The following is a 13,388-nucleotide window of genomic DNA, read 5'->3' on the forward strand; positions in this document are numbered from 1 at the left end:
ATCATAATAAATAACCTTCCTACGGAGTTTCACTGATGTTTATATGTTGAGCGATGACGCCTAAATAGATCCCTAACGTCGATGCTGTGGCTTCTCGGAGCCCCGTCGTCTTGCGACGTGCGTCACTGGCGCGCGTTAAAGACGCAAAGGCGCGTTCGCAGCCTGCCTCCCTCTCACCCCCGAGCAGCGCACGCCGGCGGGCACTCGGAGCGAGTCTCCGCGGCCGTCTGCGTTACTCGCGCCCTAGCTCCGCCCACCTACCTGTAAACCTCCCCGCGCGCCTCCGGAGCGCGGCTGACAGGCGCTCCCAGCTGGCCGCGCCGCGCCACGGCTGCACGAGGGCTGAATGGAGACGCGGCGACGCTCGCGACGAGCGCCAGTCCCGGTCACGCGGCATTAACGAGCGCGAACGCTCCGCGAGAGCATGTAGTCTGACGGCGGCGCGGTGGCAGCCGAGCGCACGGACGAGCACATCACGCGTCCCGCCGTGTTTTCTTTCTCAACCCCCCCCCCCCCCCCCACCCCCCACCCACCGTGTTCGCGAGCCCCGTTCACAGTCGACCGACGCTTGAAGAAAGTGAAATCGATCGACTCGCCGCCTGCTAATCGACGGGGACCCGTGAATGGAAGACGGCTAGCGGGGAGGTGGCGGGGGGGGGGGGTCGCCTCGCCGAGACCGGGCTGGAGCGTTTTTTCCACTGTCGCCGCGTTCACCATCAACCAAGAGACCACTGGCGACGGCGCCGTCTTCGTCATGGCTTTTGGCGTGAAAGAGCCAGAGAAGCCCGCGGACTGAGAAGCGGCCGGAATTCGTCATTTCTGCGGATTTAAATGCCTCTCTCCAAGGGCCACCGACCCGCCGATTCCGCCAGGTTCGCGCGCGCGGAGCGCCGCGCCGTCGCCGATAAACAATTCATAGGCTGCTGAAATACAGAAAGCGACTCTATCGGGTGGGTGAACGCAGGCTACCGCGAAGAGGGGGGATTTTTTTTTCCGAGCAATATGGCTGGTGAGTGGGGCTGGGGACGCTGGCACAGGCTCTCCACGGCTCCTCCATGCTAGCCGAGGCGGACGGCACGGCTCCCCATGGAAGCGACGGCTCTATGAGGACAAGCAATATCAACAGTAATATAAATCCGGACTCTTCGATCTTAATATCCAAGATGGAAGACGTTGTCATCCCGTTCTCGTCGGAGGTGCCCTGCGACAATAATGGGCAGCGCATGTGGTGGGCATTCCTCGCCTCCTCCATGGTGACGTTTTTCGGGGGTCTCTTCATCATCCTGATATGGAGGACCCTCAAGTATTTGTGGACTGTTTGCTGCCATTGCAACATCAAAAGCAAGGTATGGCGGCCGCTCCCCCGGCAGTGGATCCCTCTTTAAATCTGAATGTTATTAGATATAATTCGGTGGCCGTTTAATAATAAAAGCGATGGTTCCCGCGTGATGTGCATCGACAAAGGGGTCAGAACTGCCCGTTGCAGCTTTTTTTGTATTTTAATGAATGCATCCCTTGTATCCGCTGGCCGTGTTTACCAACTCCCACTCCCGAATGAAGGGGTGGTGTTGCATGACAGATCTGGGTGGGATGGGAGCAGCAGCAGCGGCGCTTCTTCACTTCATGTGCTCCGGGCGCCCATTAAAGTGCCCCCGTGCCACGTTTTCACGCTCTTTGGGTGACAGCACAACAGTTCTGGTTCTGGAGTTTCACGTCCAGCACATTCCAACAGTTCGATTAGGAAGCTCACTGGGACGACTCCTGACCCAACGGCATCATAGTGGACAATTGACTCACCCACAGGGCTGAAGCCTTCTGATATTGTACGTCTTATGTTCACCCTTGGTGGAGGCGGACAGTTAAATCACTTTGTGGAGCGGTGCGTGTAATCTGTCTGCAGGACTAATATAGGAGTTAGATGACTTTGCTTGCAGCGACCGGCGTTGAAGATGAATCACGGCTGATTCACGCGTGTGTAGCGGCCTGCTTCATGCGTGACTCACGCGGTTGTGTGTAGTGCAAGTGGTCCCTGACTGTAAAGAGGGTCAGCTGACAGGCAGCCCGGCCCGGAGTGGGCAGCGCCGACGTCAAATCTGATGTGTTCAATTTCACAGCGACGGCTTGGAAAGCGTGAGCGGTGCCAGCGCGCGTTCGTGATCATGTGTAAATTGGCCGATGAGGGAGTGATGGGCAGGCGTACTGTTGTTTAGGTTGGATGGACTGTGATCTCCCTTCTTTTTAGTGCCGTTGGTCCTTTTCTCCACATTTTAGTCCCAGTCTGGTCCTTGAAAATCAACCTTAACTCCCGTTGATTATTATGTGCACACATGCAATTACGCTGAGAGTAAATGAATACTAGGCTGATATTTCGAAACATATGTTTATTTCTAAATGAACAACATAAGATGGGGAAGATTTTCTTTGCGTAAACACAAGACTGTTGACAAACCCGTAACACACATGTTCAGTTAAGCTGTGCTGGATCTGGAGTTTGACTTTAATTCCACAGCTGATCCGTTCAGATATAAAACACTGTGCTCAGAATGTTCCGCGTAAACAAAGTCGCTGTGCTCCGGAAAGCTTCAGCGATGAAATGCAAGCCATGCAAATATAATGAGGTATCCATCTTGTGACTGCTGGTGGGTTCTGGCTGGGGGGGGGTCGGTCAAAATGAGAGCGCGTCCTCCTCCTCCGTGGACGTCGCGTGGCACCGCCGTCCCGTCGGGCGACTTTGGTGGGCGGAGGGAAGAGGGTCGTAGCAGCCTTGAGGAGGGGCGGAACTGGACCCGCGTTCAGCTGACTGGTGCGGCCCGCTACGTTGGCATGTGTCACAAACAGGAGGCTCGGTTGGCACGGACGGCGGCGGTGGAAACGGCAGGAAGTGGGAATGGGGGGGGGGTGATGAAGGGTTCGAGAGGGGTGTTGCGTCGCACAGTGTCCTCCTGCGCGCTGCCATTGAAGCGAAGCGCGGCTGCGTCCTAATTCTCCCAAATGGGCCTCTTCTCTGTCGGGATTACACGGCAGAGGTCAAGGGTGGCGGAAAATCATACTGGAAGGAGGGAATCCGTAAGCGGGCCGTAAGCAGGCAAACATCGGAAGTCTTAGGGAAGGATTTGCACTGTTCAAGTAAAAAAGATAAAAGGTACTGAGTCGGTGCCATGTGGACTGTATCTATCCTTGGTACCTTTCCTAACTCCTTGCTGGGCCCACGCCGCTGAAGCGAGGAATCGGGGGCCTGATCTGTATTGTAGCGCGCGGCAGCGAGCGCGTGTCGTCCGACGAGTTACATGAACCGGCGATAATCCTCTTTGCAGCTGGGCTCCTCTGAACGGAGCCGGGCCGTAGTGTTGTGGACGAGGAGGCAGTGTCGTGTGGCCGTAGCGTGTCCTCGGGGTGGGCTAAGAAGGAAGGAGAAGCCCCATCGATTGCATTTCGGCTCCGAAACGCCGGCAGCGGTCGGCGTTTGCGGCCTCGTCCCTTCTCGGGGGCTCACGCGCCGTTCCCGCACTTTGGAACCGGCCACGTTTGTTTGCTGGATTCGCTCCGCGTCCCAGCGAGCACCAGTCCTCGGGCCGTTTGTTTTTCATTCTGAATTAGGACTTCGCTCGCGACGATGCTTATGTGCGAGCAGCGGCGGTGTAGACACAACCACCCAGCGATCCTGAGGAGCAGGGAATCCCCTCCACGCTGCTCGTCTTAGCTCAGATTCCCGTTTGGACTCTAATGCTTTGCTGCCGCGCTGTTTCACCGCTGTATGGTTATCTAATGAGTATCCACTCTGCGTCACTCCACCTCCAGAGTCCTACTGACTCTGAATCCCCTACAGTGTCTTGCTTAAATAACTCGCACTCCCTTTTATTATCTTTCTCCTCTTTGTATTGCATTGCCAGCCTTTCAGCCGGAGCTGTCAGGTACTTTTTTCTTTTTTTGGGGGGAGCAACAAGCCCCCGAGACGTGTGACAAAGCAAAGGCAAATGATGGTTGGGCTCTAATAATACCCGGAGTGGCACCAGATCACCTGCAAGGCGGCGTGATCTGACAAGCCCGAGCCGTCGAGCCGTGGAGCCTTTGGAGCCCGGCGCTGACATATACATTGCATCTCAGCCTTTTTGGTGATATTTATACAAAATGAGGACCAAAAAAAAAAAAATCCACCTCCCACCTCACCTCAGTGCACCAGCTGATGTAACCACTGTACTGAGCACCTCCTGCCTCCCCCTCATCCCCTTAAGGTGCAGCATGGAGTGTTTTATGTGCACTTTGGAGCCAACAGGCGTCAGAATCTGTCCAAACAGTGCAGAGGAGCGGATGGAGCCGAGTAGCTACTCAGCTCATTTAGCTCTTTATGCTCGGTGCAATCTAGACATCTGACATTTACTGAATTGCTTCCAATTTGTGTTTACATCTCCGTGTTCACTGCATGATTCATGCTTTTCTTTCCCTACGTGACCTCAAGTGTTTTCTACTTGTTGTACACTTTATCTCCTACGTAGACTTTTACTCTGTGCAAACTTGTCCGTTTTAGACTTTATTATTGTTTGTCATTTGTTCATCTCCGCGCTTGATGCGCTTGTGGCTTCTGGGTCATTAACAATTCATCCTGTCCAGTTTAATGGGCTGTGTTCTGGTCGACTAAAGGCTGGTAAAGATGTGGGACGAGGACACACCTGGTGTCTGTCGGCTGCATTGTCTCCAACCTTTATCAGTCTGCAGTTAGAGATTTCATAACGAAACAAACGTGTTGCCACTTAGCAAACAAAATCTATTTTCATTTCTTTTAAACCACAAGGAGAAATCCATCTAGTGAGATGGGCCGTCCTGATATCATTCTGCTTCGCTGTTGCATTATTGAAGATTGTCATTGATTTCTATGCTAAGGCGTGGCGTTCACTACGGAGCAATTAGTTAAAACCTGAGTCTGAAGGCCAGCCCCCTGTTTATGTGCCTGTCTTCACTTGTGTGTCCGCCCACGTGACAATATACTGTAGGAACACGCTTCAGTCGGCTCTGCTTTCAGGGGAGTAGGTTGTGTATGTGCCGGCAGAGCGGAGCTGTTGTGGGCCTGTGTGTTCCCCTGTGCTTGGCAACGGACCAGCTGCATTTCGCCAGAGCAGCATAGAGTCCACACCCTGCCGTCAGCTGTCGCGCTCGCTAACCTCGGCCTAAGTCGGCCCAACTCGGCCCAGTGTGTCACGCACCCGTAAACCCGAAGCACGCCTGCATGTACAGTACATGTCAGGAATGCGTGCGTACAGTCGCCGGCGTCCGTGTGGACGGAGGCGCCATGTGTTGCCAGGTTTCTCTAAAGCTTGTCCCACAGCAAAGCACAACATGCGTGCACCTAGTTCATGGAATATAATTTCTTCAATGCTTGAATCACCATATGTTTCATGCTCTAAAGTTCCACCTGTGACTCATGAGTTATTCCTCAGTAGATCCATTTCTAGACTCTAATCCCTAATATTTTGGGCCGGCTTTGATGGCCATCTAGGGGGAACTGTAGCGGGCCATGCTGATGTATGTTAATCCACAGACAAGCAGAGGCCATATATCACACCGGACTATGTATATCATGAAGCAGACACAGATCCACACCCCTCTGAACCCGGACTGTCACGCCATTATGTCTTCTTTGACCAGTCAGTGTACAGTACTATTAAAAGGACGTCCAAACACCAGGAAGCATTCAGAGGTTAAAGGTCACAGGGAGGGACACACCTGGCTCCATGGGGGAGCTGGTGGTGTGTGGGGGGGGTGCTGAACTGGCATTTGTATGACTGGAAATGTGTGATGGGGGGAGGAAAACCATTTGCATGTACTTTTGCTGCATATTTAAGGCCTCCCAGCTCTTCCTGGCATGTCGGGTCTGGTCAGTATGACTACGGCTCACAGTTTGTAGTCCACCACCTTTGCTCAGCTGTTGTTGTCCTTTAAACAGCTTAACATTGGGGTGTTTGCGTCCATCCGTAGGCCACAGTAGATGCTGAGTCATAAAAATGAAACTATTAAATTACTATTTCCAGGCTTGTTATCAACTACTGCCACAGACCAGACAGGCCTGTTTTCTATTTACGCTGCCATCTTCTGCTCCCTCGCCTCATTTTCCCCGCTCGCCTTCGCCTACTTCGCAGCACATAACGCAGGCACGTAGCCGAGCCCTTATATGACGTTAACGGTATAATTGGCACTTTGAGCTGCATGCACTGGTGCAGACACACGCGCAGATGGTCGCGGATGGGGGGGTGTGTGGAGAGGACATGACGGTGACCTTCAAAGATCTCGGCAGGCGACGAGGGGTCTGCTCGCTCGCTCTCTCTCTCTCTCTCTTTCTCTCTCGCTGCAGACATGCGGACAGCGTGTGAGACCGACGCCGTGGGTTGTGTCACCGTCACCGCTACCACCTCAGCCCACTTCACTTAACCTCCGAGGAGGTTTGGCTAGTGAACTCGTTGTCATTCTCCTAGCAGCCGAGGAGCAGCCTCAGGTTTCTCTCTGGATGCACGCGCTGTGCATCCCTAAACACTGCAGACCTGAGCAGACCTGATACGCAATGATTGTACCTCTTGACTTGCTCTGACATTTTCCAGAGTGGCTGCGCTGAATACAAAGCCGGGCTGTCAATTACAGCCTCGTTCGGTGATGCTTGCAAAACTGAAATCCCAGAAGACCCCGTCTCACTCGGGTTCCTGCCGACTGCTCCATCCTTCGCTGTGACCTGTCAAATGTTCCGTTAAGACATGAACCACGAGAGGTAACATACGCTGTGTGAGGGTGATGCGCCCGTTGTTGAGCCCCAAATGACAGCATGTGTAGACATCATGTACAGATGATGTACAGAGAGCGTGGAATCATTAAAGATGAATCATTATGTAGAGCTACGGTGCCTCTCTAGCAGTCTGTGAGATGAAGTGATACCTTTTAGTGTTCAGTACTTGGAAGGCTATTAAATGTCTCATCTGCCCTCCTCGGAACCACTTGAGATATTTTTAATCTGCATTGGTAAAAGATTTTAAATCATCAGAGGCATTTTGAACATCATGGATAGATCTATAGGCCTCAGTCCCTTTCTGCTGGAGGCTTCTTTCTAGGTCAGGTGCTTGTTTTATTGATTAAATTAAACATATAGAAGCAGCAAATTAGAAAAGGAATGCGGTGGTGTTCACGCTAAAAACAAACAGTTATGATTTGTTTGCTGATGTTCGCATGTGTGATTTGCCGATTTCTCAGTCTGGCTGTTCTGCAAAGTTCATGGTTCGTGCTGAAACGTTCCTGGGTCCATGATCAGGGATGCTGCATGGATTCACACAACATAACACTGTCTTTAGTGCCCGTCTGAGACCTGAAATCCATTGGCCATGGTGCCATTGTGGTCCATCACTGTTTTGGCCGGATGTGTGAAAGGACGGTCAAAGGCCTCAGCAATTCTGCACAAGATGAACAGTTCAGCACCATGGAGAGCTCAGGAAGGCAAACTGAGCAGGACTTCTCATCCACATGTGGCGTGTTGGCACTCATATGGTGGTTGATAGATATTTCACATATTTGGAGGGTGTGCTGATACACAATAACAAGCTGGAATGAATCACCCACTGGGAAAAAAAACAGGTTGAAGATGAAAAGAAAGCGACATGGTTCCTCCAATCCTCCAATTCTTTTAAATACCACATACTTACTCACCGGGTTATTTTTAGATTCTCGCCAGCAGTGGGGCTAAAAATGTGAAGCTCGTCACGAGTGTGGGCGAAGGAAAGGGTTTACCCCCCTGGGAACATTTGCTCAGCAATTTCATGGCAATCTGCTTATTAGATTATGCATATTAGATTACATTATGTGCAAACTTGACGTTTTGGCCTGAGGGATGCCACTGGGCGGAAGCTCGTGAGTGTTTAGAATCGACAGGGTTCATTCTTTGGGAAAACGCACTCGCTAAATGTCAATGAATGTGTAACAAGGAAGTCTGGCAGCTCAAACGCAGGCTCTGTTTATTTTTTCTCTTTTGAGAATTATAAAAAAAGTTGCATTAATAAACCCTGTGGTCTAATTTGTTGTGCAGACAGGAGTGGTCAGGAACTCGGGAACTGGCAGCAGGAGGCATTGGCACATCTGCAGTAACAGGCAGTAATGGTCTGGAATCTTGAGCGAGTGGGCAGGTGTGGGATTGAGAGAACCCTCCCACACGAGCTTTTAACTGAGGCTTGAAAGCAGCATTAAGACTCAATAAAACACCCTTGAATGCGGCCGTTTGTTATGTCTTGACAAAAGTGAGAAGAACGACTGTAGATGTTCATAAACCCCTTCTTTGTATTTGCTGCTGTGAAAGTCAGTAATAGCTCTCGTGACACACTTGCACTTGGGGATTAACGCAAACGGCAGCAAAAAGGTTAAAGACGAGGTATCTTCAAATTGAATGTTTACACAGGAAATGTTAGATGTCAGACTTTTTATTTAAATGTTATATCAGAACTGAGCTTCCCTTCTATATCTGAAATGGGCAGAGACACAAAGCATATATATATATATATATATATATATATATATATATATATATATAGATATATATATATATATATATATATATATATATATATATATATATATATATATATATATATATATATATATATATATATTTTTTTTTTCATATTCTTTATATCCGAACTGTGTTGCCTCCATCTGCATCCGCTTCCATCTCCCTTCTGTCGTCCCAAAGCGTCTTCATATGTCATTGTCCTTCAGGTCTCCCTCGTGTTCCCCACAGGAACCACGGTCTGTGAATTTGGTCGTCAGGCAAGACTCGTCTCTGCTGGGAAGCCCTTATTGTTCATTTGGCTTTGTAACCTCGGGGCTGTAAACACAATGGGACAGATCCCACATGACATGTGGAAACGTAGCGTTGTTGAAACGCTGGAAAAGACTTGCCTTCACCAGTCACTCAGAATTAGAGTGTGACAGGAAGCATTGAAGGGGAGAAAGATGGACAGCAGGAGAGCAGTAAACAGACGGATCCACGGCTGCCTGGTATTGACAAAATCGCGGGGAATGAATGCCCCCCCCACCCTCGTTATTCCATGCTGGTTCGCCCTTCGTCGTTAGGGACTTGACCTCTGCTCACGGGATCAGAAATGGAAAACTGCGGCCACGGCGTCACTGGAGAAGCAGCCTCTCACCTGTCTCAGAGAGGGGTTAGGGTCAAAGGTGACGAGGGTCAGGGGAGAAATTAGCCGTCTGCAGCTTCTCACATGACGGAGCAGTGCATCCACACAGACGGGCTGACTGCTGAGGCGAAGCCTCGCTGCGTCGCCGTTTCCTCCTCCCGTGGCTCCAGCTCCGGCCTGCAAACATGGCTGCTTTGTAATTACACTGCCACGTGGCCGCTGACTGTCACCGCCGCGCTCCCTGTCTATCAAGGCGAGCCTTCCTCGGCGAGGGGTGCGTGTGGGTGCTAGAAATGTCTGTGTGATTTTAAAAAATGCATGCTAGGTGATAAGAACAAGGACACGCAAGTCAAGAAATACATCTTCTTGGTATAAATAGATAAAGAGGATCTGGCTCAGCCTTGTTAAGGATTCCAGAGTCTAGTCATTACGGCCATTTCCACGCTCCGGTCCAGTAACACTAAGGAGCATCTTGGTTACAGTGCAGCCACTTTACATGAGGACACTTTGCATATTTTTGCCCATTAGCCCAAGTATTCTGACTTCATTACTGTTATCCCACGATGCCACAACAGTGAAAACCGAGAGAACCGGATCAGCAGCCAGTGGGTGTGATACTGTAGGTAGAGATCAGTGTCTAATAATTAAATAATTAAATAAGTGATTGACACAAGGCCAGCTGTTTGTATTCACTATAAACTCACACAGCCAAGTCACAGGCACATTAATTCATAGATTAATACGTGCCTATAAATAATAGAACTTAAAATGCAAACATGAAGTCTTCACTAATGAACTAATGAGTAGGAAATGAAAAATCCCAGCCAGCTCGTGTTGCGTTCAGGGTTGAGAGGCAAAAAGCATTTTTTTTGTTTTCTCACTGCCAGAGAGAGAAGCTTTATGTCCTCCACTCTGTTCTGGGAAAAATCAACAACAGCTGGAAGCTCCCTGTGCTTTAAAGGTGACTTTTCTCCTATTCATGCCAGACTTTAAACCAGTAAATGGGCTGTTTAATGTCAGGGCTGAACCACCACAGATAATGCTTTGAATGGCTCCACAGAGCTGGCGAAGGCGCTCCCGTGGGACGCATACTGGATAATATAGCTGAGGTGCTACAGGTGGGATCCCGTATTAATAATGCAGGAGCCAGTGTGTTGTTCATGTCTTGTGTGGACACAGATACTGTAGCTGCATTATTGATGGAACGTAGCTGCGAGGTGACATTCTTTACCCTCATATTCATAAATCGATAGGGAAAAGTCCCGCAAGCTGTTTTCCACACGGCCGGGTAATTAGGAGAACAGATGTGAGGTAGCAGTCGTCCGGCCGTTAATGACGTGTACCTGGGCTTCTTTGCGTTGCTGTCTTTCTGTGGCTAGAGAGCCATTAGCCTGACACTCGGCAGGGGACGGTTGCAAAGACCAGGGCATTCTGGGAACTACACACAGCGCGACTTGGCCCTGTTCCAGCCTTAATAGTAAAGAGCAGCTGTAGGGCACCAGTATGCGCCGATTAGGGAGACGTCCTCTGTGTTACTTCCTGCCGGCGCCGCACGCCCCGGTCTGAATGGAGAGGAAATGTTTTCACCATTAGACGTCCTTAGAACGCCTGCGATCACAACAACATGCCACCCCCCCCACCTACCTCAGTTGGGTCTATTATAGAGGGTCCCATGAGCATGTTGGTCAAGAGAGTGTCTCAGGTTACAGGACAGTTCATGCTGCTGATCGATCCACTTCCTGTTTCGTTCGCTATCTGAAATCTTGTCCACTTTAATGTATGCGATGAAATGCTCATCACGCTGTGTGAGAAGCTCAGGCCTGATTCTTGACTGACGGGCAGTCTAAGAGCTCATCGGCTCAAGGACCTTCAGAATGAGTGACAGGAGGCGAGAAGCAGCTATCGTGGTACCGTTAAAGTGGAGCGGTCTTAATTTCCCCGTCATTGACGTTTCCTTGAGACTTGGCTGCCGTTGGTGGCGTTGGACCGAGGCAGGAGACTCGTCCATGTCATTTGAAGCTCAGGTCGTGAGGATTTTTTTTTTCTTCCTCCACTGGGCTAAAAATAACGTGATAGTATTTTGGTATTTCGCCACCTGCATTATTAGAATGTCCTTCCTGCCCAGCGCTGCACCTTTATTGCCATTAGCGGAACCGCTGCGCGTGGGTCGCGGTTCAAACGATCATCAGACACAGTCGAGACCTGGGTTCAAAGGCCCACGCGTGTGCGGAGGGGCCGCCGCCGTCGACGGATCAGCTGTTAGCGCCGCACCCGCTCCCTCGGAGTCTTTAAATGTCACATCGTCGAGTGGCCTTTTGCGCCGTTCGAGTGCTCATTCATTTTCCATACCGGCTTAAATCGCAATCCAGGGTCATGGAGATGCGGGTGGGATTATTGGACGAGAGGTGGCGCACATGTTGACCAACACAATGTGCTTTTCACATGCACACTATAATTATAACGGGGGGGATTAGCGGCGCGCTCGGACAACGGCAGCTGTAATGTGGAGTCCTTAACCAGATTACTTGGAGGTTGAAATGGAAGCGAGCGTAATCTTTTCAACAGGCACATGAAGCGTTACTTCACTGCCTCTGCAGCCACACTGTTGCAGTGTCGTGGGGTTTTTTTGGCCAAATCCAGTGGTGGGAAAAATATTCTACATTTATTATATAATGTTTTATCACAGTACATTTAGTGATATTTAGGGCTTAGAATGAGAATAAATATGAATATTACTCATATTTGCTCATTATTTACTTTCACTGTGTTAGGTTATAAACTGTTAAATGATCAGTTTGCTGATTACTCCACACCGCCATTCATTGACATTAGCCACATCCCTCCCACAGCATCCTGCATTATCTCTCTCTCTCCCTCCCTCCTTGCTGTGTGTCTTTTCCTCCCTGTTGCTCTGCTCGCGTCCCTCTCGCTGCCTCCCCTCCTCCGATCCTTCCCTCCCACACGCTACGGCTCACACACACCTACTGTCTGCCCGCCAGCTCCCTGTTGCTAGGCGACAAGCAATGAGCGATGGACTGCTCTTATGAGAGTGACGTTTGTCCATCATGGCCTCATCCTTCACGGTGTGAACAATAGCGCTGGATTTTATGCTGATGGAACGGTTGTTGTGGCTTCTCCGGGTAGAGCTGAATGCTGTATCTGCATCTCTCTGCAACTGAACCCATTACCAAGTTTATACATTTTGAATGATACAGTTTGCAGGAGTTCATTTTCTTTTAAATCACACCATGTAGCTAATAAAATGTCACTTTCTGAGCATTCGGTGGCAAAATGAAACATTTCGTGCACGGACGGCGCCTGTTCACTGCAGTGATATTCACGTTTCCACCAGCTGCTGTAACCTGAAGCTGCCGCTGAACACGTTTGAACCGCTGGGAGCCCCTCCCAGTCCCTCCGCGGCTCCTTCTCATGTTACCAGGCGGCAAATTTCCTTGTTGCTTCATCCCTTCTGATTAGTCCCACAGGCTCGCGAGGCTTTTATTCTGACAAATTAGCCCCGTGCCGAGCCGGAGCAAGCACTTAAAACAGTATTGATTAAGAGGCGTCTCTTAGCGGAGGCAAGGAAGACGTTACAGTAAACCTTCACTGGCCGCAGCGCCTGTTGAATAAATGAATAAGTGAGTGACGTGGATTTCCTTACGGCTGCTTCTTAGACTTTCATGCGCTGAGGGGTGACTCCAGTGCAACCGTGTCAAGCTGAGCGGGTTCCTGAAGCTCGCCTGTTGCTCTACAGTAAATAAGAACCCATATAACGTGATAAATACGGATGCGGCACTTTACTGTATCCACTGTAGCGCCGCTTAAGGACGCCGGGGCTCGTAATGGCCGCCCTCTCTTGTCCACACGCATCATAAGAGAACCCACTAGTGCATCGCTGCGTTTGTCATCCGCAAGGACAGCAAGCGATCAGAGTCAGAGTGCCCTGCGATGAATCACGCTTTGTCACGCACGCACTCCTGCGTTGTTGCTCCGGTATAATTCCACAAAGTGCCCCCTCCATCACGCGAACGCGGCCATAACGCGCCGTGCGTGTCGCCGCTGGCGACTCGTCCTTGGGCCGTGTGGACAGTAGAGGGGAGCTGATTCAGTCTTTGCATCACGCCATGTGAAGGCAGGGCCCAGCCGCCGCTCTAATGCCGCCTGACACCACTTCTGATTTTTGTGCGGGATTTTTAGTGCTGTTTGTTCGAGCTCGAGCCTGCCAGGGTCAAA

At 50.5% G+C, this 13,388-nt stretch overlaps 1 protein-coding gene across 20 annotated transcripts in view; it reads left to right on the forward strand.

Annotated features, from left to right (window-relative positions):
• Window positions 1-198: 198 nt before the first annotated feature.
• Window positions 199-13,388, forward strand: part of LOC114870627 (calcium-activated potassium channel subunit alpha-1) — a 92,223-nt gene continuing 79,033 nt past the window's right edge. For 6 of the 20 annotated variants that reach the window (XM_029175514.3, XM_029175519.3, XM_029175520.3 and 3 more), the window contains exon 1: window positions 200-1,346. In XM_029175514.3, coding sequence (XP_029031347.1) covers window positions 1,056-1,346 — 291 coding nt within the window. In that variant the 5' untranslated portion in view covers window positions 200-1,055. Of the gene's footprint in view, window positions 1,347-13,388 lie in introns of all 20 variants that reach the window. The other 14 variants (XM_055502411.1, XM_029175527.3, XM_029175537.3 and 11 more) reach the window with 5 other exon arrangements.

Source organism: Betta splendens, chromosome 15, assembly GCF_900634795.4.
Source record: "Betta splendens chromosome 15, fBetSpl5.4, whole genome shotgun sequence".
Lineage (NCBI taxonomy): Eukaryota > Metazoa > Chordata > Actinopteri > Anabantiformes > Osphronemidae > Betta > Betta splendens.